Source organism: Haemaphysalis longicornis, unplaced genomic scaffold, assembly GCF_048455015.1.
Source record: "Haemaphysalis longicornis isolate Haplotype H1 unplaced genomic scaffold, Haemaphysalis longicornis Haplotype H1 scaffold_7, whole genome shotgun sequence".
NCBI classification, from domain to species: domain Eukaryota; kingdom Metazoa; phylum Arthropoda; class Arachnida; order Ixodida; family Ixodidae; genus Haemaphysalis; species Haemaphysalis longicornis.
Genome location: NW_027526422.1, coordinates 6,927,028 through 6,953,181, shown reverse-complemented (window position 1 = coordinate 6,953,181; position 26,154 = coordinate 6,927,028). Strand labels below are relative to the sequence as shown.

Sequence of the window (26,154 nt, the reverse complement as noted above, 5' to 3'; positions counted from 1 at the left end):
TACTGGCACACCGCGCAGCGGGCAGATGCCATGCTAACTGGCTGGCAGGCAGGGATGAGCTGGATTGAGCATTGGCTCGGAGGTTTACCCACACATTGCAAGCTCTCGGGTACCTTCCAAGCTGTCCAGATGCCCCACAGCAACCACAACCCCACTGGAAGTGATGTGATTGGCCCAAGTCATTTTGGGCTGCTTGGGAGCAGCAATACACCTGTTTTGGAGAGAAAATAAAAACAGATTGCAGCCAAAAAATTATTTCGAAGCATTAAAAAGAGACTTTAAGCATAGAAAAATAACACACAGGAACATTATATATACCGCCCAAACCATTTATAACCATATGGGATATAACAATGAAGTCACGGCACCACCAACTTCGCTATATGCTGTATGGTAAACTAAACCGCTTATTAGTTACGCTTATTTTCTTATTATTGGTTATAAGAACTGAGCCTGACGGTATGAGCCTACATAAAATATCTTATTTGGAAATCTGTGAAAGATCATTGGTGCATTGTGTGTGACCAGGACCCACCATTTTCCTGTTGCAATGCCGGATTTTCGCCTACTGAGTCAAGCAGTGCTTTCACATTTATAGTGCAAACCAATGGAACACCAGACATCAGGGCCCGAATTCTCTAAAACCATGGCTGTAATTTTTAAGTTATGTGGCATTGTTGTGCACGTCTTCCTCGGTTGGGGAATCCTGTGGAGGAGCAGGAGAATGAGGGTGCACTGTTTTGCCTGTCGTTTTAAGGTCGAGTAGATGTGCACAGTAGCCAGATGCACTGTGCGATTTCTACAATCTTACGCTCCTCTGCAGGACTTGCAACCAAGGAACACATGCATTTTCGCACCAATACCACATCACTTCAAAATGACGACCATCATTTTAGAGAATCTGGTGTCAGCTCAGCCACAGTCAGAGGCAGATAGCTGCTCAACTAAATGCGCCACTTGAAAAAATTTCTCCCATTGCCGCCTCAAAGACAAGAAGATCCTGAACTCGGGCAACTGCAGCGTACAGTCAATCGGACTAGATAGCCACCCGCTGCCCATAGCTTCTCCCATATCACTTTCCTATATTGCCTCAATAAACGTTTACAGCACCCTGTATGTATGTCTAATGTTTGCCCCTAGAAATATATAGCTGCCCTTTATCTCTTAAGTCTCAGCTAAAGTGATGGTCACCATGCTGCAGTGAGAAACTGAAGCCTGTTCTGAGCAGCTGTGCAGTCCTTCCAGTTTTTTATAATGCACACCACACTTTTTCAGAATTCAAGGTTGCGAGGAATGAATGCCTTGAGGACAGGATGCCATCTCTGCCAAAACATCTCTCCTCAAAGATATTTTTAAGACACTCAGTAGCTGCTTGTGAATTAATTAATTGAGGGCACCGAATTAGCTCTGTTTTTCATAAAAGCAGCCACAAAGATGGCCCTCGTGCCTTCGCTGAAGCAAATGCCCACAGGGACAGCCTGCATATGATGGAAATCCAACCATGGCAAAGAACAGAAGCCTAAAGAATTTATATATGCGCCTCACACAAGAAAACGGAGATCTGAAACGGGGAAATAAAACAATATGAGCACCCACACACAAAATTTTCAGCCAAAGCACTTAATGAATGAATGAACAACTTTATTTAGAAATAGGCCTGAGGCCCTGGGGGGTTATTGGAAGATGATGGAAGGGGGGTCTGGTCAGAAGCAGCGATCTTTCATCGAAAATGTACATGCATGCAGGGCAACGATGAGTATTTTAATGGAAGAAAACGAGTAGGTTAACTACTGGAAATGCTCTGGGAAGTGGGTCTTTGTGCCGGTAGGTGGAAGGGGCGGAAAATTAAACTCTTTCTAAAAATACGTCAGACATACCCACAAAATTTCTTAGATACATTGGTTGTACCCACAAAATTTATTAAGGATACGTCAGATATATACGGAAAATTTCTTAAAGGTACTTCGAAGCACTAGGTTGAACTGGGATGGATTCGAATCTTCACAAGTTTTCCTTTTTGTGTGTGCGTGCCCGTGGATAGCGTTTTGCAATAGCTATACTTAATGCCCGCTTCACAATTCACATAATGAGAGCAGTCAATATTGATTTTTACACAACTGGCCAAACCGCTATTGCTCACTGAAGCCAAGGCTGACGCAGCCATCGCTAGAGTTACGTCCATGATTAATACCAGTAGCTCAGGCTAGTCAGTAAATGGAAGCGGATTAGACAGTTGGGTAAATTAAGGCAGACAGCTCTTGCTTTGCATTGTGAAATGGGCTTAGGATAGCAGCTTGGAGTTCCACCCGGATTAAGCCAGAGTTAGTTCAATCATCAGTAATAGCAATGATTAATAATTAACAGGGACTCTGGCTAGTCAGTGAGGAGACGCATTTTGGCAGTTTGAGTGGATATCAAGAAAGACTTGTTGCTGCATGTTGTGAAGCGGGCATGGGGTAGCGGCTTGGAGTTCCGTTTGGACTGAGCTAGAGTTAATCTTCTGTACAGTTGAACCTCATTATAACGAACACTGATACAGCAAATTATCGGCTATAATGAGCTAAATACAAACTTTGGTTGGTCATGCTTCATTTCAGTGCACGAAGCTGGAACTGCAAGAGCTGCATGCGATATCGGCTGCAATGAAGGAAAAACTCCCGACGCCAAAAACTGCAGAAGTAGAAAAGGCCCTTTCGTGTGTGGTCACTGCGGAAACCTTTATCCTGTTCAGTGCTATGAAAAGCCACCATACGAAGACTTCAAGTAAACAAAAACGCAGGCCTGCTTTGTCAAGTGAACTTTGTCCTGTTGTAATTCCCTGTTCTCATGTTTGGGTCCATTTATTTTGAAATTCCACAAGCAAATAGGTAAGGATTAACTCGTTTACAGTAGGTTCGAAGCCTAGAATAATGTGTTTTCTGCGTCTAGGAATTTTGCGCAAGTCAGATTGCCCATTTGTTAACGCCGTGTTTTACCTGCACTGTTACCAGCAGATATCGCGTACAACAAACTAATTTACTGCCCCAAAACTACTTTGTTATAACAAGGTTCAACTGTAATTATTAATAGTGAATAATAATTAACAGTGATTGTGGCTTGTCAGTGAGCCAAAGGGGTTTGGATGGTTGGGTAAGACTGCTCCGACCAGGGCCATAGCCAGAAATTTTCTTTGGAGGGAGTTATTGGTTATCGGAAGAGAAAAGATTTGCTAAAAGGATCACTAAGCCTTGCTTGCACACTGCCTGGAAACACTTTTGCCAGGAGTTCAAATCCCCAAACCCCCCCTCTGGCTACGTCCCTGGCTCCCACAGCAAGTTGTGCTTCCTCTGGATGACACTTCACTGACAGCTGTTGTTTCATCTGGACAGATGTGGATGGAAAGCACCGAACTCAACGAGCCGACCTGGTGGCAATAGAACAATTGTGACCAGATTGATGTCTCGGGTGGCTTGAAGCTCCTGGATAAGCTCACTAAGGTGGCACGAAGTGAGCGGTTGATAATCAAAGAGGTTCAAGTGCAACCAAGTGCACTGAAGTACCCTTAAAAAATTTTGCCGATACGTCCAACGTATAGTTAAGAAATTTTGCGGGTATGTCCGACATACCTTGATACAGCAAAAATTAAAAGGAGAGTGTATATAGGACGCCAATGAGTACAAGAATGCACGTATTTGCAGATCAGCCCGCAGGTAAATTTTTGAGAGGAAGGTAAGGGTCCCATCCTGCAGGGCTACCCAAAAGTCTGCTTTTATACGCAATAATCTACAGTTATAATACTGCCCTCTAATGAAAAATATACAGGGTGTTGCAATATACAGTTTACTGCTGCAACAGCCAGCAACATACATGAAAAGTGTTGCAGCATACATGAAAAAAGAAAATGTTTTCAGCAAAGCCACTCCACCCGTTACCGCTCAAATTTTGCACGAATGTCACATTTCAGATTAGTTAAAAAATGGACCAGGCACAGTTACTTCTTGGCACTGAAAGGCACCTTTGAGGTGCAAATCTGATGGCAAGTACACTTGAACGCTCAAAAATGGCCTTCTTGAGGGTTTTGTTTTTTTTCTTTTGCAGTCCTACTTTCACATAACTTGCGAAGAATTAAAACGCCTGGTCATCGGTGGCGTGGGCAGCACGTTTGCCGACCACATCAAGCTGGTTGCAGCAACAAAAGCGCGCTCCCTGCGCACGTAACACAAACGCACGCTTTTTCTCTGAATAGAGAGTTTTAGCTGTCCATCCGTTCCGTCGCGTTGACTGGCCCCAGCTAGTGTGTTGACTGGAGCCTGTCTGGGCACTTGGGCATTCGTCACGATAGGGGGATGAATTCCGCGGGCCTGCCTTCGCCATGTCCGCGTCTGCGCCTCCGCAGGCGCAGAAAACCACCCCGTTTCTTTGCCAATCCCCCACGTGGGTATGTGCTACTAGAAGAGGAACAACAACAACAACAACAACCGGTCTCGGTCAACCCGGTAACAACGTAACGAACGGAACAGGCGGACTGCTAAAACTCTCTAATGATGCGAATAGCACGCAGTTGTAAAACCTTCACAGGTCAACGAACATATACGTTGAGAAACGGTACCACTCACCGTCGTCACAAATTCACCCGCCGAAGTTCTGACTCTCACCACTGCTTGAATGTATCACACGTGGCGTTGCAATACAGTCACAAAGGTGCCGGTAACAATTAACTCTACTCACACGTTGTGGGCCAGCCAACTACAAATAATTCTTGTTTTTCTCCATGTAGCAGTCCGAACACGATGTCCCCAACATAGGGCGATGGCTAGACGTGCATTCCTCCTTTCCATTACAGTTGCATGTGAACTAGGAATAAAAATTGTTGGCACGTGGCGTGCAAACTGAAAATAAAAATTGTTCCCACGCGGTGTGCGAACTAAAATAAAATGAACACGACGGTTCTCCGAGAGCTGCTCATCGGTAACACACACTGATCTCCACTTGTAACACATATGACAGAGTGCAGAAAAACTACAGGGGTAGAGCTTTTCCCGGTGGAGTAACATCAGAATGCCTACCGGAATTACAAAAAAGAAAAAGTAAATGGGGTAGATAAATCAGCTTCAACACTGAACTTCCCGAAACACAATTCAAGCATTCAACCAAGAACAACTCGACGTGTGGCCCCGCGGATACAACATATGTTGGTTAACATGTTTATCAAATTTATCGCTGAAACTAACAAACTAATGAGCTACTTACTACCACAAATTAGCCAACAGCTATGTGGGCAGCTTGACAAAGCTTGGGGTATGCCAGCAGACAGCAGAGTTATTCGAATGTAACAGCGCAAGCCGCGCCAGTCGCAAAGTAGGCGAAGCGGGCGAAGGCTGGAAGGCGTGTGAACAATATTTATTTTTTGTTCGCACGCGGCAAGCGAACTAAAAATAAAAATTAATCCAACGTGACGCACAAACACCCCTACGATATCACCAATTTCGCCACCTGGGGACCAGGGGCCGAGTTTTGTAAAATGGCGGTAAGGAAAGAATTACGCATGGAGGAAAGTATTCTTTCCTCCATGGAATTACGGTTCTCGCATTCAAAGCATGCAAACAGCTATTAGCATTCCTCGAAAGCCGTTTTTCGTACGTGTTGCTTATTAGACGCACGGGAGTGGTTAACTCGCCCTGTCACCGAGCGTCCCTGGGCTGGATTCCCGTCTCGCGATGCATGTTTTTCTGAGTACAGGCGCGGCTCTTTGCCCGTCACGTAATTTGAAACTGTATTCTCTCTCGATCGGCTCTCGCGTTTACAAAGGAAATGTGCACTTCTCACGCCACTACTCTGTAATTTCAGAATGACGCCAGAGTAATTTCAGAGTTTCGCAGTCCGACCCAAAGAAGTGTGGCTGCCCTTCGTAATAGCGACAGATCGGTTTTGCTGCTGCTGTGAAACTATGTACTCCTTTTATTTCTTGGTTCTGACTGCAATGTTATATGCTGATTTTTTTTCGGTTCCTTACTTTTTTATTTATTGTCTTCTCTATTGCCAGCTTCTGGTCAATCCCCGCGTGGTTATGGTCTGCACTCTGAGGCAATGAACAACGAACGAACAAGAGAGGGCGGTGGGCAGGGCGGTTAGTAACCGCCTGCTCTAGGAGCAAGCGAGGAAGCTTGCATTGGAAGTCAAGCTGGGCAACTTCAACGCATCAAGCCAATCGAGCCAATACCTGTCTCGATGGAAAAAGAGATTATCAAAAGAGAGTTATATCAACAGCCCTAGATGGATCAGAAGATGGAGAGCTTCATGACTGGCTCGCTTCGGCGATCCCCTTCTGCTGCCCTGCCAACCACGTCGAACTCCGTGCACGAGGCGGTGGTCGACCTTTTGTTTGACAGTGAGAGCGACGGTTCGTTCGACGGTTTTCACGACGAATGAATACAGTGCTAATAAACGTGTGTTCAATCTTTGGCTGCGATACATTGTCAACTTTTTTTTACTGAACACCGAAAGTTCGCCCACGTCATATTTTCACTCGATTTGCTCTCGATCTTAGGTGGGCTATCTCTCGGGATTTTACGGTAGTATGATGTCGCTTAGCACATCGTTTGGATCATTATTGAAGTTATTACCGTATTTACTCGCGTAATCCTCGCACTCGCGTAATCCTCGCACCCCTAATGTGAGCCACCAAAACTTGGATTTTTTGGTTCCTCGCATAATCCTCGCACCCCCAACTTTGCAGCGGCGAAAGTTGCCTGCTCACGAAACCCGCATGGTGCACGCGCTCTCGCGCCCTCCCCCGCCGTCTCTTCGTTCGGCGGAGAGCACTGTGTATCCAAGGCCATCCAGGCGCCCTAACAACCTGCATGGCTACTCCCTTACAGGCGCCCTAACACGCTACTCACACTGTCCTTGAACCGGTTTCGCGTGCGCGCAACTAGACTGTGTTTGCGCAGGCCGCTGTCGTGTCGTCGTGGTCCCGTCGTTGAGCAGCAGCAGTCAGTGAGTTACTCGCGCCAGTGGTGGATAGCTCGCTGCCATTTCGAGAACTTTTTGATCTCTTTGTTTTGTGCTTGGTGCCGCTCGGCATGGGGAAGAACGTCAGCTACACTGCCGCTTTCAAATTGAAAGCGATAGAGTACGCGATCGAACACGGCAACCGCGCCGCAGGCAGGCACTTCGGCGTCACCGACTTCAACGTGCGTTACTGGAGTAGGGCACGCACATGACGACAACGAGATAGGGCGCGCGCCAAAAAGCAAAGGCAGCAATTTCATGATCGCTGATCGACGGGAGACTTTTTACGTTGTAAATAATAAAATAAAAAGAAATAGCTGCTGGTGGCAACACTGAGCTTACATATACAAAAAACGACCGCTACATTTAGCGGGATTGGCAGAAGGCAAATTGGCAACACTGTGCACCGGATTTTTTTTTTTTCCCGCATAATTCTCGCACCCCTAACTTCGCATTGACTTTTCCGAAAAAAAAGTGCGAGGATTATGCGAGTAAATACGGTATAGGGATAACATACCCACTCAAGAGCCCGTGACAATCACAGGTGCCACTGGAAGATCATGTCCCATTCACCAATTTCCACTGAAAGCGATGCCAACCATCTCAAATTCCGACTCGGGCAGATTGGCCAGTGACGATGACAGCTGCATCAGAAGCTCATGACCATTTCACCAATTCCCATTTGCGACTTTGTCCTATGTACCACCCAACTGGCCAGGCATGATGACAGCTGTCACCAGAGGCTCACAGCCAATTCCCGAATTCCAATGGCTTTGACGCCAATATACCCACCAAAAAGAGCAATCTAGGCTGTTCAAATGGACGTTACTGTTTCAGCATCATGAACTCAAAATGCTTAGGTTCCCTTGTACCACCACATATGTGGTGGTACAAGGGAACCTAAGCATTTTGAGTTCTGGATGCAGAATATATCACTCTTCTGCTGCCAAACTTTCAAGTGAAAGGCTGGCGGTGAATAATGACAACTACCGTGTGTGAAGCTAAGTACTTCAGATGGTCGAAATTAATCTGCAGCCCCTTACTACGACTCGTGTCACGGCCCAGAAGTAACTTCGGCATGTGTAGAACTTCAGAATCTGAACTTGAAACTGAAAGCAATGCCACAGTGCGAACACCACTAGTTACTGTGGACCAGGGCTGGGCAGAACACTTCAAAAACTACTCAGAATACAAGTATCACAAGTGTAGGTCACGTAAAATACAAATACTAAGATACATTTAATTTTGACGTATCGGGATTTTTCACACATGCTTTAGCAGATACTAGAAAGAGTAATCCAGTATACAGACTAGAGATAAAGATAATGCCACATTTTTTTCCTTAAATTTCAGCAGCCTTGTCTTCTGAAAGAACATTTGTGGCGGTGTTACATAATTGAAACCGAATGCACGACAAAATTGAATCACTGATACAAGTGAATCGTCAAGAGAAATAAACGCAAGGAAGCAGCATTGATTGCACCCAAGTAAAAGCAGCTTCTCAAACAGCTTTGCAGACTATGTACATCATTCTGCTCGACTGCTTTGTCAATGTTTGATTTTTCGGCCGTTTCTTTCAGAGTGCAAGTTCACTCCAATAAACTTTTCCTAGTACAAATGGTGGGAAACAGGCGCAATTCCAAAGCAATGGAAAATGGCAAAGACTGTCTTCATTCCCAGGTCAGGCAAAACATTGAGAACCTTAGATCTATCTCACTTACATCCTGCTTGGGCAAGCTCCTGGAACTTATGGTGCTCAACACACTCGACCAATACGTGAGCGAACACCACCTACTTCCGGATGTTTGGTTTTAGGCAAGGACTCGCCACGCAAGAGTTACTACTCCAACTACAGCATGAAATCATAGAAGGCAGAGGCTGCTCACCCCGAGATACCAGTGCCGTGCTTGGCCTGGATCTAAGTAAAGCCTTCAATATTGCAACACACTCGGCCATACTTGAAAGCTATATGCGCAACTGGATGTGGCCGAAAATACCTACAACAACATTAGGGATTTCCTCACGGAGAAAACAGCCAGCCTCATTAATCGCTGACCTCAAGTCCAACCCCCATGCAACTCAGAGGACGGGGCTAGCCTCAAGGCTCATTTTATCTCCCACTTTGTTCAACGTGGCCCTCAGACTTGCCAACTGAACGAAATACTGAGACTGAGGTACAGCTGGTACGCCGACGTGACATTATGGGTACCCGGAAGTAGTGATGGAGACCCTCAAAAAGGCCATACAATTGGGCATATAAAGTCTATTCACTCACTCTCTCCAAGTACAAGAAGAACCTTGCATATTTGCCAACTTAGTGGCAAGATGGATGAAGTAGTTATTTTTAATGTTCTTTGGAATGGTTAGCTCTTCCCCTTGGATTGGACAGTCCCATTTTACAGTGAGATCATACATCTCACTACAGATGCAAACACACTTCTTGAATGCACCTTGCTGCAGATACTCAAAAGCACCTCCAAGATACTATTGCACTATCACCCAGCCCTGCCGTAGACATTACCTGCACTCACTTTAGCAACTTCTTTTTTTATTTTTATTTACAATATTGCTAGCCCTTGCGGGCTGTAGCAGGGGTGGGAGGTGAACAGGTGAACATTACAAAATTTTCATGCAAATAACAAGCCCAGCCGTCGTTGAAAGTCCTGTGAGGATCTGCATCCTGTAAACACCTGTAGAGGAAGCGCATTCCAATCAACAATAGATTGCACAAGAAACAAAAACTTACATACATCCACCCGTGATATATACGCCTGAACAACAAATGAGTGATTGGTACGAGCTGACACTCGTCCTGGGGTGATATGCCAGGATCCAGTTTGTAGTTTTTATGATGAAGGTTGTGAAGGAATTTCAAATGAGCTATTTTTCTACATGTAGCCAATGGTTGAAGTGCCCTAGCAAGCAAAAGTGATACAGACTGTGTTCTCTTGCGATTTGAATAAATAAACCTCACTGCCAATCTCTCGTTCAAGTTTGTTAATTACAGTTGTAGCATGTGGGTCCCAGATAGCTGTGTACCCCAGCATTGGTCTAACAATTTTTTACAGTGCGGCATTCCCCAGTTTCCGTCCCAAAAAAACCCAGCTTTCACTTCGCCAGTCCTGTAACATTGTCAATATGCTTGTCCCACTTTAAATTGTTGGATAGAGTCATGCCTAAATATTTAAACTCAGTAGAATTCTTAATTTCTCTATTGCTTATCGTGGATTTATAGTGGAACGGGGATCTTTTTATTTGAAACTGTCATGCAAACAGTTTTGTCAAAATTAATTTTCATGTCCCATTTTTTACACAAGTTATCAATACATCGGAGAGCATTATTGAAGAGAATGTGATCGGAAACACTTTTCACATGACAAAACAAGAGACAGCCATCTGCATATAACTGTATACAAGAGGAGAAACAACCAATGCAATATCATTCATATAAATTAAAAAGAGTATAGGTACTAATATAGAGCCCTGCGGCACACCTGATTTAAAAGAGATGAATGTGCACCGTTTATTCCAACAAACTGCAACCTATTGCGCAAGTAATCTTCAACCGATCTTACAATTTCGGAATCAATACAAAGTTTCAACATTTTTTGAATAAGTTCATGGTGACATACTCTGTCAAAGGCCTTAGAGAAATCAACTGCTGTCACATTGAATTGTTCTTTTGAGTTTATCGCTGTAGCAAAAGCATGAATGGTTTCAAAGAGTTGTTACAGTTGAAAGGCCTTTTCTAAATCCATGTTGTTTATGGTAAAACAGATGATTGTTTTCTTGAAATGATATTTTCTACAACTTTGCAAGCTTTACATGTGATAGAAATTGGTCGATAATTTGAACATGGGCGCAACTCTTGCCAATAACCAATTATTCGGGACAATGGCAGTACACAAAGATAAATTAAAAATTTTAGCTAAGAAACAAGAAGCCCAATCACAGTAGCACCTTACAAATTTGTTGGGGAGCACATCAAAACCAAGTGGTTTTTTATGATCACATTCAAGCAGTAATGCTTTTACACCCTCTTTAGATATGGTAAGATTGGCACAGGCATCATCGAGCCAGCGGACTTTTTTCAAATCATCCATAGTTTGGGAAAAGACCAGGGCCGTAGCCAGAAATTTTTTTCGGAGGGGGGAAGGGGGTAGTCTTGCCAAAAGCAACAGTAAGTATTGCTAACGGGCTGCCTGGAAAAGATTTCAGGAGGGGTTCGAACCCCCAAACCCCCCCTCTGGCTACGGCCCTGGAAAAGACTACTAAAGTAGTCATTGAGCGCTTCAGCAATCTGAATCGGTTTGCTAAAAGAGGTCTTATTTACAGAGAGTCCAGTTACGTATTCCAGACTGAGAACTAGACAGGTACCACCAAAATTTTTGGGGGGAGCTGGTTATGTATTCCGACAATACATTGATTAGAAAATTACTTTTAGCTTGCTTTACTTCCCTTCGTACCTGAGCACTAATGTCAGCAATAACAGACATTTTTTATATTTTCAGGTGAATGATTCTTAGGGTAATCCACGAGTTGGCTTTAGCCATTCACTTTACTCTTTGTCGAACAAAACATGACACACACTCGTTTGCTACCCTCTTGAAGTATTCCGAGAGCATATTTATGTCATGTAGACGGGATAGCGTCAAAAGCCATTTCAAAGTAGTCAGGAATGGAAGTATCAACTGCTGCCTGAAAATTGTACACATTTACATTTATTATTTGGTTTAAGAGCTTCTGCAATCATCTTATGATCAGAGATTAACACCTTTATGTGTATCTCATAATCAACAGACTCCTGTGATAAAAATAATAAGTCCAACAATGCCTCGGTTCATCCTTGAACTCGAGTGGGCTGGTCAAGTACCTCTACTAGGTCGTACTTGATCATTAAGTCAAGCATATTACAGCAAAACCTCATTACAAGAGACACTTGGTTATAAGAGACATTTGAATGGAGGCAGTTTGGTTGGTTCCCCTATGTTCGCCATGTTAGCAACATTGCATACAAGAGACCTTGGTTACAAGAGACGTTTTTTGGTTCCCTCGAGTGTCTCATGAAACGAAGTTTTACTGTATATGCAAGGGGCCTGCTTGGCAGCCCCACAACTCATGCTTTTGTCAACACCTGGTAGGTGGTGGTGGCCCAAAAATGGACAACACCCACTTACGGGGGATTGGCCAAGAAGAGTTCTTTTTTCATTGTAATCAATCACACAAAGCCAAATAGTGCAACAGAATAAAGAATTCAGTCTAAAAGTTCGAGAGAGAGAAAAAGAAAGCAAGAAAAAACAAGAGAGCAGAGTAGGAAAACTTAGGTAAAAGTCGGCCTAATCGGAGCAGGGCAGACAAGCCGTCTCCGAAATGAAGTGGATGGCGTTGCACGTCTCTATGGCATCGGCCCGGATTAACGAATCGGCAGATACGTTGGCGGGACTTGCACTGGACGGCCCAGTGGTGGAAATCATGCCGCACATACAGTTCCTCACCTCGGCACGTTTTCGCAGATTAGGCCTCCTAAAAAGCATGGCTGAAACTGCGTGCGTAGGTTCTGAGCTCGAGCACCTCCGGTTCTCCTGGAAGTGCCGGATTAGCCAATCACGCGAATGCGAAGTTAGCCTAACTAACTTTCGCTGTGGCGTACCAAATTTAAATTATTATTTGTACCGCTGTGATCTGGCCCCTTCACCCCTTTGTGTATTTTGCAATGAATTAGAGACTATAGAACATTTTCTCCTCCACTGCCGACGGTTTGCCTCCCTACGAAAAAGATATTTGGAAAACCCTTTTAATCAATTGGCCCACCCACTCACTCTTCCCCTAATATTATCATTCGGGGCGACAGTACTGGGTTTTTGCCGCGGGGATCTTTGCCGCGCTGTACACTCATTCATCTTTGAATCACGCCGTCTGCCGTGCTAGCAGCTAATTGAAGATGGCGGGCTGCTCTTAAAAACATGTCTGCGCCTGTATCCTTTGCCTTCCCGCTCTCTGCCTCCCCTTCGTTGCCGAATCTTCTTTCTTTAATTTTCTTACACAATTTCCACGAATGTCCTTCGGCCAATCCTTTCCTTATTCATTTGTGCTGATTTTGTAGTTGGTGAGCTCTATCTGCTACCGCACCTTATTTTCTGGCAGTTTACTTATTATCTTTTTACTCCCGCTCATACTCACCTTTTTCTGTAATTATTCACTTTTCTTCTTTTAATCCAAATTAGTTTTTTCTCTTCTCTCAGTTAGCGCCCATTTCCTGGCCAATCCCCCTGAGTGGGTACGAGCCATTTTTTTTTGGACCAACAACAACAACAACAGCTTAGGGCCCCATACGACAAAAGTACAGGAACAGTCATGACAGCCAAAGACGTCGCAGGGGTCTCAGCAGCCTTCACCAATGGTTACAAAATCGGCAGCAAAAAAGGAACGCATGTTCTTCAGATTCAATTTCGTGGCGAAAGTGGCACAAGGGGGAGGTTGTCAAATCTGCCCGATATAGGTACCGATTAAGTCGAGGCACACCACAGTGAAACGTCGTCAGCGATACTTCGCACAAGCGAGTTTGGCAGGGACTTCTTTTCCAGTGGAACCCGAGGTGATCAGAGGCATCTTGCGTCAACAGGTATCGGCGATACTTACCAGCAACACACAAGCTAATGGAGGAAGCACCTCTGTTTTAGCTAACATTTAGCTGTTTCAGCTAACAAAGCTGTTTTAGCTAACATATCAGTGGTTCATGCAGGGCTAACCCACAGTTCCCGGCAGCCAAACGAGCCGAATCTCCTGCACGTGAATGGGGACGCAGGAACAAAAGGTTCTAAGAATAGGATTTACAGTTTGAGTTGAGAGCCATGCACATGGACAGGGAGTCGGTAAGTAACATCACGGAAGAATGCGCCGAATCAGGTTTCAGGATTGCAAGAAAAAAGGCTAGAAATTCTGCATAAAAAATGGGGATGAAATCTGGTAATCGCAATGAAAAAAGACAAATTCAATGCTGGAGGGAAAATACCCACCCCAACCTTCTTATCTCTTAGCGAAGAGTCAGTTGCAACAGCCACGTGGGATGGGTACACGGACAGGGGAGCCAGGAGAATGTAGTAGTAGTCGGGAGAAACTTTGCATTTGTCGGGAAACTATTATCAAACGAAATCCTTACTACAGCGAATTAAAATTGCCTGCAATTGCTCTGCTTCTCGTTATTGTTAACAAAGTCACCCAGTTCCTCGAAAAAAATCAACTGAAGTTCCTGGGGGTGTATAAAGGATGGCTATAAGTAACAAGTTATTGCCCATAAATAATTTGCACACATCCCGTCTTGGGAAATAATTCTTACCGCAGCATTTTTTTTTAATCTGCAAGGAAACACTCCATCCTCAGTCTGTCATTACGCAGTGCATGAAATGGCAAGAACATCGGTATCTGCGACATCTTGAATTGGTGTCAATTTTAGTTTTGCCTGCTGTTTAGTTTCATGTGCTTGACAGTACCCTGTCTAACATTTGGATTACTTTAGCCTCATTTCAAAGCTGGATGTGTTCATTTTCGTGTGCTTTCAAGTAACGAGTCAAACAATATTTAGATCACTTTAGCCCCAGGTAAAACATACTCCAAGGTCCCACTCTGTGGGAGAGGTAGATACCGCTTGTCTGTACTACTGCAACTAGAACAAGCTAATATCCCCTGGTGCAAGTTCAGAAGATATTAGCATTTACCATGAACACACCATAGCCTAGAACAGAAAATATTTTCCCTGTCCCCACAGGACCCTTGCTTGTGTTCAAATGCCCAGATGGTAACGGCAATACTGCAGATTGAAGCTCAGTGCAGCGTGCTTATGCATACCCAGCAGAAAGAAACACGCAAGTGAGTTCTTTGTGCCTCAGTTTATTCCAAGCCCTGAGGGAGCAGGCAAGAAAAACGACTGCACAAAACAGGTGGTCTGGCTCCTCAGAACTCCTCTCCTCCATCGTCCTCTGCGCCCTCGGCAGAGTCGATGCCCACCTCCTCGTAGTCCTTCTCTAGGGCGGCCAAGTCCTCCCTGGCCTCGGAGAACTCTCCCTCCTCCATGCCCTCGCCAACGTACCAGTGGACGAAGGCCCGCTTGGCGTACATGAGGTCAAACTTGTGGTCCAGCCGGGCCCAGGCCTCAGCAATGGCAGTTGTGTTTGACAACATGCACACAGCTCGCTGGACCTTGGCCAGGTCTCCTCCGGGGACCACTGTTGGCGGCTGGTAGTTGATGCCCACCTGGTGGGGAGGGGGGAGAGTAATTTAGCACAACTAAATGTTGCAACACGAAAGAAAGGAAGTTACCGGGTACTAACAATCCAGATTGAACCTGCGGAAAGCGAATACTTCGTACCTTGAAGCCAGTGGGACACCAGTCGACAAACTGAATGCTACGTTTGGTCTTGATGGCCGCAATGGCAGCGTTGACGTCCTTGGGCACCACGTCACCCCGGTAGAGCAGGCAGCAAGCCATGTACTTTCCGTGCCGAGGGTCACACTTGACCATCTGGTTGGCCGGCTCGAAGCAGGCATTTGTGATCTCCGAGACCGTCAGCTGCTCGTGGTAGGCTTTCTCGGCAGAGATGACTGGGGCGTACGTCACCAGGGGGAAGTGGATGCGTGGGTAGGGCACCAGGTTGGTCTGAAACTCGGTCAGGTCCACGTTGAGGGCGCCATCGAAGCGCAGGGAGGCCGTGATGGAGGAGACAATCTGGCCGATCAGCCGGTTCAGGTTGGTGTACGTGGGCCGCTCAATGTCCAGGTTGCGGCGGCAGATGTCATAGATGGCCTCGTTGTCCACCATGAATGCGCAATCCGAGTGCTCCAGGGTGGTGTGCGTGGTCAGGATGGAGTTGTAGGGCTCAACGACTGCTGTGGAGACCTGCACAGCACGGCATAGCAGCGAGATTGTGGCAAAACAAAAAATGGTTGACAGGTAACCGACAAATGAGCTCATACAACAAGCATTTGCGAATTCAAGGATGTCCCCTGCATGGTTTGTCCCCAGTGTCCTTGTCCAAAGGACTACACGAAGAATATGGAATATGCAGGGGCCTAGCCCACACCGGCGAGTGCCGGGGACAAGGCTGCTTTCAGACACTGTGGCATGGAAAACTGCGCAGGCAGCCCCTGGGCCACCAGGATTAGCCAGCAGCCGAGCCAGAAGCCGGGCCGCCGACACCTGCCTTGCGTCTTTCACCCACGAAGAGAGGGGGAAAAGAACGGAGACTCGCCTGTGGAGCTGGGTAGATGGCGAACTCGAGCTTGGACTTCTTGCCGTAGTCCACCGAGAGGCGCTCCATGAGGAGCGAGGTGAAGCCCGAGCCGGTGCCCCCGCCGAAGCTGTGGAAGATGAGGAAACCCTGCAGGCCCGTGCACTGGTCTGCCAGCTTCCTGATCCGGTCCAGCACCAGATCCACAATCTCCTTGCCGATCGTGTAGTGGCCCCGGGCGTAGTTGTTGGCCGCGTCCTCCTTGCCCGTGATCAGCTGCTCGGGGTGGAACAGCTGCCGGTACGTGCCCGTGCGCACCTCGTCCACCACCGTGGGCTCAAGGTCCACGTAGACTGCGCGCGGAACGTGCTTGCCCGCACCAGTCTCGCTGAAGAACGTGTTGAACGAGTCGTCCCCGCCCCCAATGGTCTTGTCGCTGGGCATCTGGCCGTCCGGCTGGATGCCATGCTCCAAACAGTACAGCTCCCAGCAGGCATTGCCGATCTGGACACCAGCCTGGCCGACGTGGACTGAAATGCACTCGCGCATCGTGGCAGGTAAGCTACGATGGGGAGAACGGGAACAAAATTAAGGTTAAACTCGTGCATCCTGCCGCGATGCGCATAGCGCGCACAACATCCAAAATATTACGAAACGTGCCATTTTATAAATGAAAAAAAAAAAAAACTGTTCCCCGCATGGCTTTTCCCCTGTGCCATTGTCCAGAGGACCGCACGAAGATATGGAATATGCGGGGACACCACCCTCACCCAGCAACAAGGCCAGGGGGCGGTGGTTTGTATTCGACACCGCGGCTGTGGTACGGCTGCCACAGAGCAGCTCCAGAGGCCACGCCTGAGCGCGGGAAGAGAGCGCCACTAAAAGCAGCGGCTCCCCTCGACCGCGCTCGCGTGTCGATCGGCATGGGCACGGCCGCATATGCCTGCTACAATATCTGCTGCGAACTGAGCTCCCGGTTAAACACGAGCAACGCTTTAAGAGAAAAGTAATGATCGGCACAGGCACAGCCGGCTCGGTCACGGATCGGCTGCCACATAGCTTGAAAAGGTTAAGGCGAGGCCATGCCAAATTTAACAGCGCTAGGCCTAACAGACACACGACGAATACTTTCAACGAGATATGTTGGTGCAAACCACGAAATACAGTATCGCCATTACATCTGGAAATAAAACCAGCACATTCAAATAAAAGAAGTAATGAATAGATGGGAATACAAGAACACAAACGCGTTGCCACGCCGGCTTCAGGCCTAGGAGCGGTATAAAACGCTTCTTCGCGTCAAGACAAAAGCTCGTTGTAAGAAAAGGGCTACAAATGCTGTTTAAGGGCACTTAACGTTTGCGCTACCTACACCGCAAACAAACTACTTTTCGCATAGCATATTCGGATACTCACGAGAACGAGGGGGCCAAACAAACTGTCTACCGACGCAACCAACGAGCCGCCAGCAAACCGGAATGTCCAGCGACCACTGCGCCGACGCAGTTTATATACAGCGGGGCAATGCGCACTGCGCATGCCCTTTAGATTTTTTTCTGTTTTGAAAGGAGGCGATGGTTTAGTTTGCCCTGGTGTTTTTTAATTAAATAGCTTGCAGTTTAAAAGTTTTAAGTGTCATTTCGAATATACCCGGCAATGCACTGCGGGAAAACAGTGTGAACTTATTGCGGACTATATTTTGTTGCGCATGCCCGAAGGACCGTGTTGTATTTCGCTTCTTTTCCTCGCGGCGCCATAACTTTTCTCTCTTTACCTATCTACTTTTTCTCTACCCTATCCTATTCCATCGCCTCCTTTACTACTATAATGCCTGCGGCGTCACCCCAAAGCGTGCCCGCCTTGCCCTCTCCCACTGCGTCTGAATTCCGCGTGGTGGCGCCACTCACCGATCCTCCCGCTACCGATCCTCTCCCGCTAGGTCGCATGGTAGCAAACGATCCGCGGGCAAACCGTGCACTGAGCATTCCCGCTTCTTGGCAGTGAACGGCTCTTCCTGTTACGTATTTATTACAATACCTGCGAGCATACCTGCCGCTAAATTTGTGTAAGTAATACCTGCCCATTAAACAAGCGACGATGTTTTGCTCGTGAAATTTCAAACCGACGAATACGATATTGTTGCCTCCCATTCTTCAGCGTGCAGAAGAAGGATCCGGATGTCTCCAACCATGAGTTTTCAGTGAACAAAGCCCGGAAAGCACAATGGGTAAAGAACATTTCTAGAAAGAACAGGGAGCCCAACTCAAAGTCCAGTACGTTACTCGATTGTCGGCAGTCTGCACTTTCGGCCGGAAGACCTTCAGAGTTGCAGGAAAAGATAGTATTTTCCCGCACTGTCCTTCGTACATGAGGCCGGCAGTGAAAAGAGAAGCAAGGAGCGATGTCAGCTAAAAAAAAAAAGAAAGAAAGCGGGAATCCGCACCGGTAAGATCGGCGAGATATATCGAACGCAGCAGCTAGTGCGACTGCTGCTTGCCATTAAGTTTCCTGACGCGATGCTTTCGGACCATCGGTCGCTTACGAAGCCCCTCGAAGCATGCTTGAAACAGCGTTGAGCTCATCGCATCAATGCCAGTCTGCAGTGTGTGTCCCGACGAAGCTTTAGGTCATCGGCGAGAGTTGGTGGAACTCATGTGTAGAAAGTTTAAGCCGCTGCTGCCAACCACGCATTTTGATAAGACCGACAAGAATGCAGTGAGAAGGATTTATATTATACAAAGCCCCTCTCACGGAAAGTTCTGAAGCTTTAAAAATCATCCTTCCACTACTATGTACTCCCAGTGTAACGTAACAAACTCAACTTTTGTTTTCGCAATATGTGCAGGCGTGCATACACGCATACTCACAGTGTAATATAACAAGTCGCCCTTTTGTTTTCACATGTTTCGTTTCTGTTCATTTATAATTGTTTTTAAGCTATCTGATGGCGTTTAATTTGTTTGAATTTGTCATAAATGTATGTGTTGTCCGTCTGTCATATATCGTTGCCCAATGCGACTGCACCGCTGCTGTTTCATGCGCGGAATAACGCAACTTTTCACAACATCGACGAGCAGCAAACTGTGTGGAAAAAGGATTACAGGTAGGAGTTGTGGAAGTAGCCCATAAATACGCCGAATAACGACAAAACCGATATACAATTAAAGCGGGCCGGTACACTGTACGGGCGAAACAAAATCTATTCATTCAATGATTGCTCAATAAAGCACTCTGGAAACGAGCAAAGTTGACTAAAATGACATCGAGAACACAGGCGAACAAATTTTATCTTAGAATGTACTTCAGACGAAAACAAAATCGCGCACGAAAACCCGGTATGAGCTGACGCCGCAAGCGCCACCGAGGATCGGTCACTTGCGCCACGGCGCGGTGGGTAAGTCAAATAGGCCGGCGATCTGGCAGCAATGGGAACCGGCGCGACGCCGCAGGCATCGTAGTAGTAAAGGAGGCGATGCCTATTCATCCCCTTCTATATTCCCTACCCCCCGGACTGGGTTGTATGCCGGTGAGCCCCCAGCTGGGCTCAATAATATCCCCAGTCCATTTCTTTTCCTTTTCCATCGAACCACCTACTACTACTATTTTTAATCTTGCGCCGGCGCCGTCCTCGCCGGCAGCCGGTAGCAACATAAAAATTCAAAAAAGAAAAAAAGTTCTTCAATCTTGAGCTACTGTACTCAAACCGATACAGTCGTTTTCTTAGTTCGTAATACAGCCGGTCGTGGTTCGTAAGCTGTAGAGGCTGTAGTACTAATACAATTACATTCTAATTCATTTTACACTTTAACAAAGTGTACTGCTGGGCGAGTTGGTAGTTCATTGTAAGATGCTACAGCGCTCTTCTCGTCGTCTTTCTGTGTCCGTGTTTTATTTCGCGCTGTAGCATCTTTTCATTTTACACTTTTCCCGGTTCACGGGTTCTTTGACCCCAGCGTGAGGCTAGACGGTACTAAAAGTAGCTAAACGTAAGGGGCGGAAAGCACGGTTCGGTGCCAAAAGCGGACACAGTGTGCAGATGCAACTGACGCAACGGATGCAACGCTGACGCTGTTGGGGCCACGCCGGCCATAGTTTCATATGAAAAACTATGACGCCGGCAACGTCGCGACATCGCCGGCATCGCTACATCATTGACGTCACGTCAGTCGCGTCAGGTCGCGTCGCCCCCAGACGCATTTTCCTCCATGCCCAGACGTCGTCGCACTTTTGTTGGTGATCGTGTTGTGGCAACGATCGATCTACGGTAGAAGCACGTGAGATGCGTGAGCTTGTAGGTAGTCCAAAACTGCTCTGGCAATAAAAATTCTATGAGCAAAAGGAAAATATATACCATGCTGCTCAGCCAGCAGCAGTTCTCAGCAGTCAAACATTTCAAGTAAAAGTGGCCTTATACATGAAGAAGCTAACGTGGTCTCTTTGCGCATTACCGCTCAACATTGCGCATTTTTTTCATTATTTTATGTGTAAGAGATGTATTCTTAATGTTTATCGAATTGTGCATTCCAAGGTCTTCATTTGGTTGCTAGTGGACGAAAGCAACGAAAGCGGTCAGAAACAATGGGAAGTAAATATGGCGGCGCCTTTTTGAAAACACGTAGAGGTGAAAACATGTTTTCGCGCGCGCTAAGGCTTAGGCATGGCAATAGAACATCTTGTAATGCTAAGCGCCGATGTTGATGATAATGTAATATTGCGTGTACCTCAGAACACGCTGGTCGCCCTATACGCGTTCGCGTACTGCGAAGTGGAAGGCGTCAGCGTCACTTTCGTAAAGTGCGACACGGACGGCACACTGTTCGCCTTGCCACGCAGTGCCATCCGCAGACTGAAATGCGTCGAGAAGGGCGGTCCAATACCGCAGCCACTGCTGGCCTGCAAGACCCCCGCCGTGTATCTTCCCCACGAGACCACCAACACTTGCATCGGCGGACTCGCGGGCGTGCTGAGGTGGGCCCTGGGCCAACTGGGCAGCCAATCCCGAAATGGCGCGTGCCGAGCATTGCTGGGATTTCGCGGGGGTTGCCTGGCGGCCTGCTCAGAGTCGTCGCTTTGGACCCGCTTCTGTGAGCTCGACATCCAGGGGGTCGTTCCCAAGCTCCGAGCAGGCTGGGGTGACGCCGCGACATTGCGACTTCCCGAGGAACTGCTCCTACTCGAAGCGCACATGCGGCAGCCGGTGAAAACACACAACGTGCGCTTGAAGCAACAGCAGGTTTTTAAAGCCCTGCGCAGCGAAGGCGGCAACCTCTCAGCGGTCAAGCTAGCCGATGGGAAACTACCCGAACTGGAGCACCGTTTCGTCGAAGGCTTTGACGAAACGCTGGCGGACGTGATACTGTTTCCCAGCGTTCATCTGATCCTCGCGGAACTCGCTGCCGTTACCAGCCGGAGCGCACTAGCCGGCAAGCTGCCCCTAACCATGAAGTGGTATGACACAGTCTGCGCCCAAGCACAGACTGCCGTCGCCTTGGACGCTGTTGGGCTCAGACGCCTGGAAGAGGTGGAGCAAACCAAATGCCTGCACATTGAAGAACCGCAGCTTCCCGAGGACAGCTTGTACTCGTCGCACCCCGGACGCACCAAGCCCCGCATTCGCCACAAGAGTCCCGCGGGCATCTTGGACTCGCTCAAGGAAGCTCGAATAGTGCCCGACTTGAAGCCGAACCCCGCGGAGGGCGCCCTGCCCCTTCCGTGGGACCAGTTTCCCGACGAGGTGCATCCCGTGGGCGGCGGTCTGCCCTCGAGCAGGGTAGCCCGCAAGTGCCAGCAGATTGAAAACCTCGTTGTGCTGGCCCTCCGTCAGTCATTTGACGGCTGCACCGTTGTTGACTTCTGCTCTGGTGGAGGGCACGTGGGCATCGTCCTGGCCTACCTGCTTCCGGAATCTCGTGTGGTGATGATCGAAAACAAGGAGGAATCAATGCAGCGCGCCCGCAGAAGGGTCCAGTCACTGGGACTTCAAAATGTCACCTTATACCAGTGCAACATGGACTACTTCCAAGGGGATTTTGACCTGGGGGTTTCGCTACACGCATGCGGTGTGGCTACGGATGTGGTCTTGCACAAGTGCATGGATCGTGGCGCAGCATTTGTGTCCTGCCCCTGTTGCTACGGCGCCATGAAAAGTGCAGCGGGCATCAGCTATCCGCTGAGTCGTACCTTCCGGGACACGGGCATCTCAAAGGACGACTACCTCCTGCTGTGTCACTATGCTGACCGGACAGAGCGAGACACGCCTACCTGCCAGCAGGGCCATTACTGCATGGCCCTGGTGGACCAAGACAGGGCCACGAAGGCAGTTGAGTGCGGATACGAGGTCATCGTCACTCGGATGGTGCCTCACGATTGCTCCCCGAAAGGGCTTGTACTGGTTGGCAAGCCGAGGTCGAAGCTGCATTGATGGCGGCAAACTCTAGGACCAAGCCTTCCTGAGCACGGCTTAGCTAAGCAAACTTGTGTTTAATAAGAGGCGCCTATTTGTAAGGAAGGAGGTTTTGATGGAAACAGATGTTACATCATGCAAACTGTTTTTATCCCGTCTGTAAACATGTAGAGGCAGATTTTTAATGTTTGAGCTAAATAAATACCTAGCTTGCATTCAAGATAACATAGTAAACCTTGTCAGTCACCTCTTTCTTTTCCATTTGCCTGTGTGTTGAGGTTTTGACGCATGTATATATTCCCTGGTGGTCTAAGTTAATTTACAGCCCTCCACTATGGCGTGCCCCATAGCCCAGATGTAGCCTCGGTGCATAAAACCACCTAAATTTGATTTCTAGCCTTTATTGCATCCCAACCGCAAATATAATGTGCAGTTTGCACAATCTTATTGCTGGCTCCAGCAGCACCATACTGTGATGTACTGCTTCTAAACAGCTTGTATGTTGAGGTGACAGATGTGCGTCTCTCGTGTGTAGCGGCAATAATTCTATTATGATGTCAATTCAATTAAAATAGGTGAAAGCAGAAAAAGAAACTAATAAGATTAATTTGGACAAATTAATTTCTGCAACAAGCGGTGAATTTGCCTTGAGAACTAGTGTCTTACATTTTTGCCAGTTAAGTACTGAAGGTTCATGCCCTGTCTTGTCTTTATATTGTAGTCTGCTTGCTATTTTTATGAGAACTTGATAAGGCAGGTTGTATACCTTAAAGAAAGAGGGTGTGGGCGGGAAGTGGAAAGAGGCAAAAGCAGTGGAGTACAGTAGGGTGTCGCAGATAAACAGTGTATTTTACTTACCTGCTAGCACTGTGTTTGTCCCATTGGCCAAGGCGTCGTGCTGCTGAGCCCAAGGACGCAAGTTCAAACCCACCCGGGTGGGGGGCTGCTTTTTTGGTGGAGGTGAAAAGCAAAGACGCCCGTGTGTCGAGATTTTGGCGCACATTAAGGATCTTCGGGTGGTCAGAATTATCCCAGAGCCCTCCACTAGGGTGCGTCTCATAGGCCAGGTGTAGCTTCGGTGCATTAATAAACCTTACAATCGATCAATGCTTGTTCTCTGAGGAGCTGCAGGCTTTGCCCCTGCATCTAGGCTGGCCCCTCTGCTGGTGTGATGTAACAACGTACTGTTTGCTCAGTGTCACAAGTTATGGTTTCCCAAAGAGGGAAGTCTATGGTAATTTGGCATTCTAAAAGCTTGGCAGTTTCACTACCTTTCTGCTTGAAGTTCAGCTTGCACTGATATCAAGCAGTTGTTTGTTATTCTTCTGACAGCTCTGAATTCTGCACACTAGTCATTATGATGTTCAGGTGGAAAATTTTCTTGTCTGTTGTATTTCTCGACTTTGTGGTTATCTTTATTTTTCCTCACAGAGGGGAGCAGTTGCATGTTGTGCATTGGTGGGTCAGGCTGCCAGGTGCCTGCTACAAATGGCAGTCACAACACTGCTGTCCTAGTCTCTCAACTAGGTGCTGCCTACTGCCTTTTGCATAACAAGGGGATTGTGTGCACAACAGCGTCCTGGCAATACACAAACTCCCTGACATACCTCGAACCGCACTTATCTTCCTTTGTGCCATTCTGCAAGCTTTCTTTTACTTTGCAATTGCTTTCTTAACCACTGTAAAGTGACCAGAACCTTGATATTCCTCACTTGATGATCACAAATGTGCCACTTTCCTACGGTTAACTTGAATTTGAGAATCTGCATGGAAGTCCTTGGGTAGTCGATGAACACCAGTCCTGCTATAATGGAGTCTTGAACATGTCCACCATGACATTTGAAGAGAGGCGTCTAGCATTGGCAACCAGAATAAAAGTCGAATAATTATCTAGATACTGAAAACACATTGTGAAATCCATTCGTGTGAGCTCCTGTTACAATCTTCAGTTTTCTATGGCAAGGTGCAAGTCCAACAGGACGACGGGGTAGGGGACAAGCTTATCCCCTCTCTCTGGGGGAGCACTTTACCAAAACTAATCCAGATGAAGCAAACTTAAAAACTGTGTAACGAAGGCAATGACATCCATTTTAAAACTACCGTCCTGAACGAATACCTTGCTCAGCAGCAATGGCGGTGCCCTTCTCAAGGTACCCTTTCTCTGGTACCTTCTGAGAATGTACCAGAGAAAGGGAAATTTTGAGACTGTACACCATCATGGAAGAGCCTTATGACCAGTTTGTGAGCATGTTGCATTTAATGCTGCCAAAAATGGAGATAAAATACTTTGCAACTGCTCAATAACTGTGAAATGCTTTATAGCTACAGCACACATGAATAGTGATATGCAATCTTGTTTTAATTTCTTAATATGTCCGTGTTGTTCCACCCTCACCCTTTGTTTTACCGATGCCCAGATCCCAGATGCGTTTCAAATGAACAGTTATAATAAATGCCTTTTTGCTGCAAGTGTTCATCACACTTGTCCTTGTTTCACCTTTGTAAGCCGTTTACTTTAACGAGGATTTCTTAACAGTTTCACGATTATAAATGGCAGCTAAATACACAACTTTCGTGGCCATGAGGACCTTGTTAACAGCTTGGCAAAGGAGGCTTATGGAAATAGAAACGAACGGGAAACAAAGAAAGCTGGGCGAGTTGGTAAAGCAAAGTGCGAAGAAGAAACGACGAAAACCAGGAGGAACAAATACAATGGGACAGAGTGCTCCATCTCATTGTATTTGTTCCTCCTGGTTGTCGTCGTTTCTTCGCGCTTCGCTTCGCCATGATTGGAAAGTAAAGGATGGGTGCTGTATGATAAAATGCTGAAGTACGTGCATCTTGTAAACTGCGTGGCTCTCTTGCAGGCAATTCCTCATCAACGTATACTTTCAGAAGTTTGTTTGCAATTTTTTTCCAGGTAATGATGCAGTTTCATCACTACACTAAATCATTACATCTTGTCCCTAGTTGTATAGTAATAAAATTTCTAAATTCTGCGAAAATGTTTATGAATGAAGTGGTAACTGTGCATAATGGGGATGGTTGGTGACATGAATTGTTACAGCCAACTTTATTTCATTTTTTTGGCCACGACTTGGCGCTATTTTTTATAAAACACATTGGGGTCTCTACACATTTTACACTGTTTAGTGGAAATAAATCCGCTTACAGATGTGCAGGGAAAGGCAACCGGGGGCGTTTTCGTTTTTATTCACCTTGTACGCGCCAAACGAAACTGGAGCAGAACGGCCAAATGAGCTCTTGGCACTCGTTGTGGGTTGCCTTGAACGATACCTTTTCCGTTCACATGGCATTTTTTTTTTTTTTTGCAACGCCTGTGTAATCATCCCCCACATTCTATATCCGCCTGAACAACATTGTTACCGCCGCGCTCTTGGGAGTAGGTCGCATCCGCGAACGTCTACTGGAAATAAAGAGGTAAGAAAACAAGGAGGCAACATTCTGCGCATTACAGGTGAGTATGCGAACAAACAATTGCTCGCAAGGGCGCAGTGAGCTATGCAGAGATACATA

The 26,154-nt window shown here is 46.9% G+C and overlaps 2 protein-coding genes and 1 long non-coding RNA gene across 3 annotated transcripts in view; 2 read left to right on the top strand and 1 right to left on the bottom strand.

Moving 5' to 3' along the window:
• LOC144144394 (tubulin alpha chain-like) overlaps positions 1–17,788 on the bottom strand; it is a 41,913-nt gene extending 24,125 nt beyond the window's left edge. The window contains exons 1-3 of the mRNA XM_077675822.1: positions 17,631–17,788; positions 16,232–16,776; positions 11,864–11,868 (exon numbers count right to left, since the gene is read on the bottom strand). Coding sequence (XP_077531948.1) covers positions 11,864–11,868; positions 16,232–16,763 — 537 coding nt within the window. The 5' untranslated portion in view covers positions 16,764–16,776; positions 17,631–17,788. The remainder of the gene's footprint in view (positions 1–11,863; positions 11,869–16,231; positions 16,777–17,630) is intronic.
• Positions 205–6,439, top strand: LOC144144395 (uncharacterized). The gene is made up of 2 exons (XR_013317241.1): positions 205–2,763; positions 6,023–6,439. It is a non-coding gene; the product is annotated as an uncharacterized LOC144144395 (long non-coding RNA).
• A 2,897-nt stretch (positions 17,789–20,685) lies between the features above and the next one.
• Positions 20,686–23,957, top strand: LOC144144391 (glutathione S-transferase C-terminal domain-containing protein homolog). The gene has a single exon (XM_077675817.1). It carries the CDS (start codon positions 20,872–20,874, stop codon positions 22,633–22,635), a length of 1,764 nt encoding a protein of 587 aa, XP_077531943.1. The 5' UTR covers positions 20,686–20,871; the 3' UTR covers positions 22,636–23,957.
• Positions 23,958–26,154: the final 2,197 nt, after the last annotated feature.

Bases quoted from the DNA above. Each gene is read 5' to 3' on its own strand.
- LOC144144391 (XM_077675817.1), top strand. From the start codon at position 20,872: ATGGCAATAGAACATCTTGTAATGCTAAGCGCCGATGTTGATGATAAT.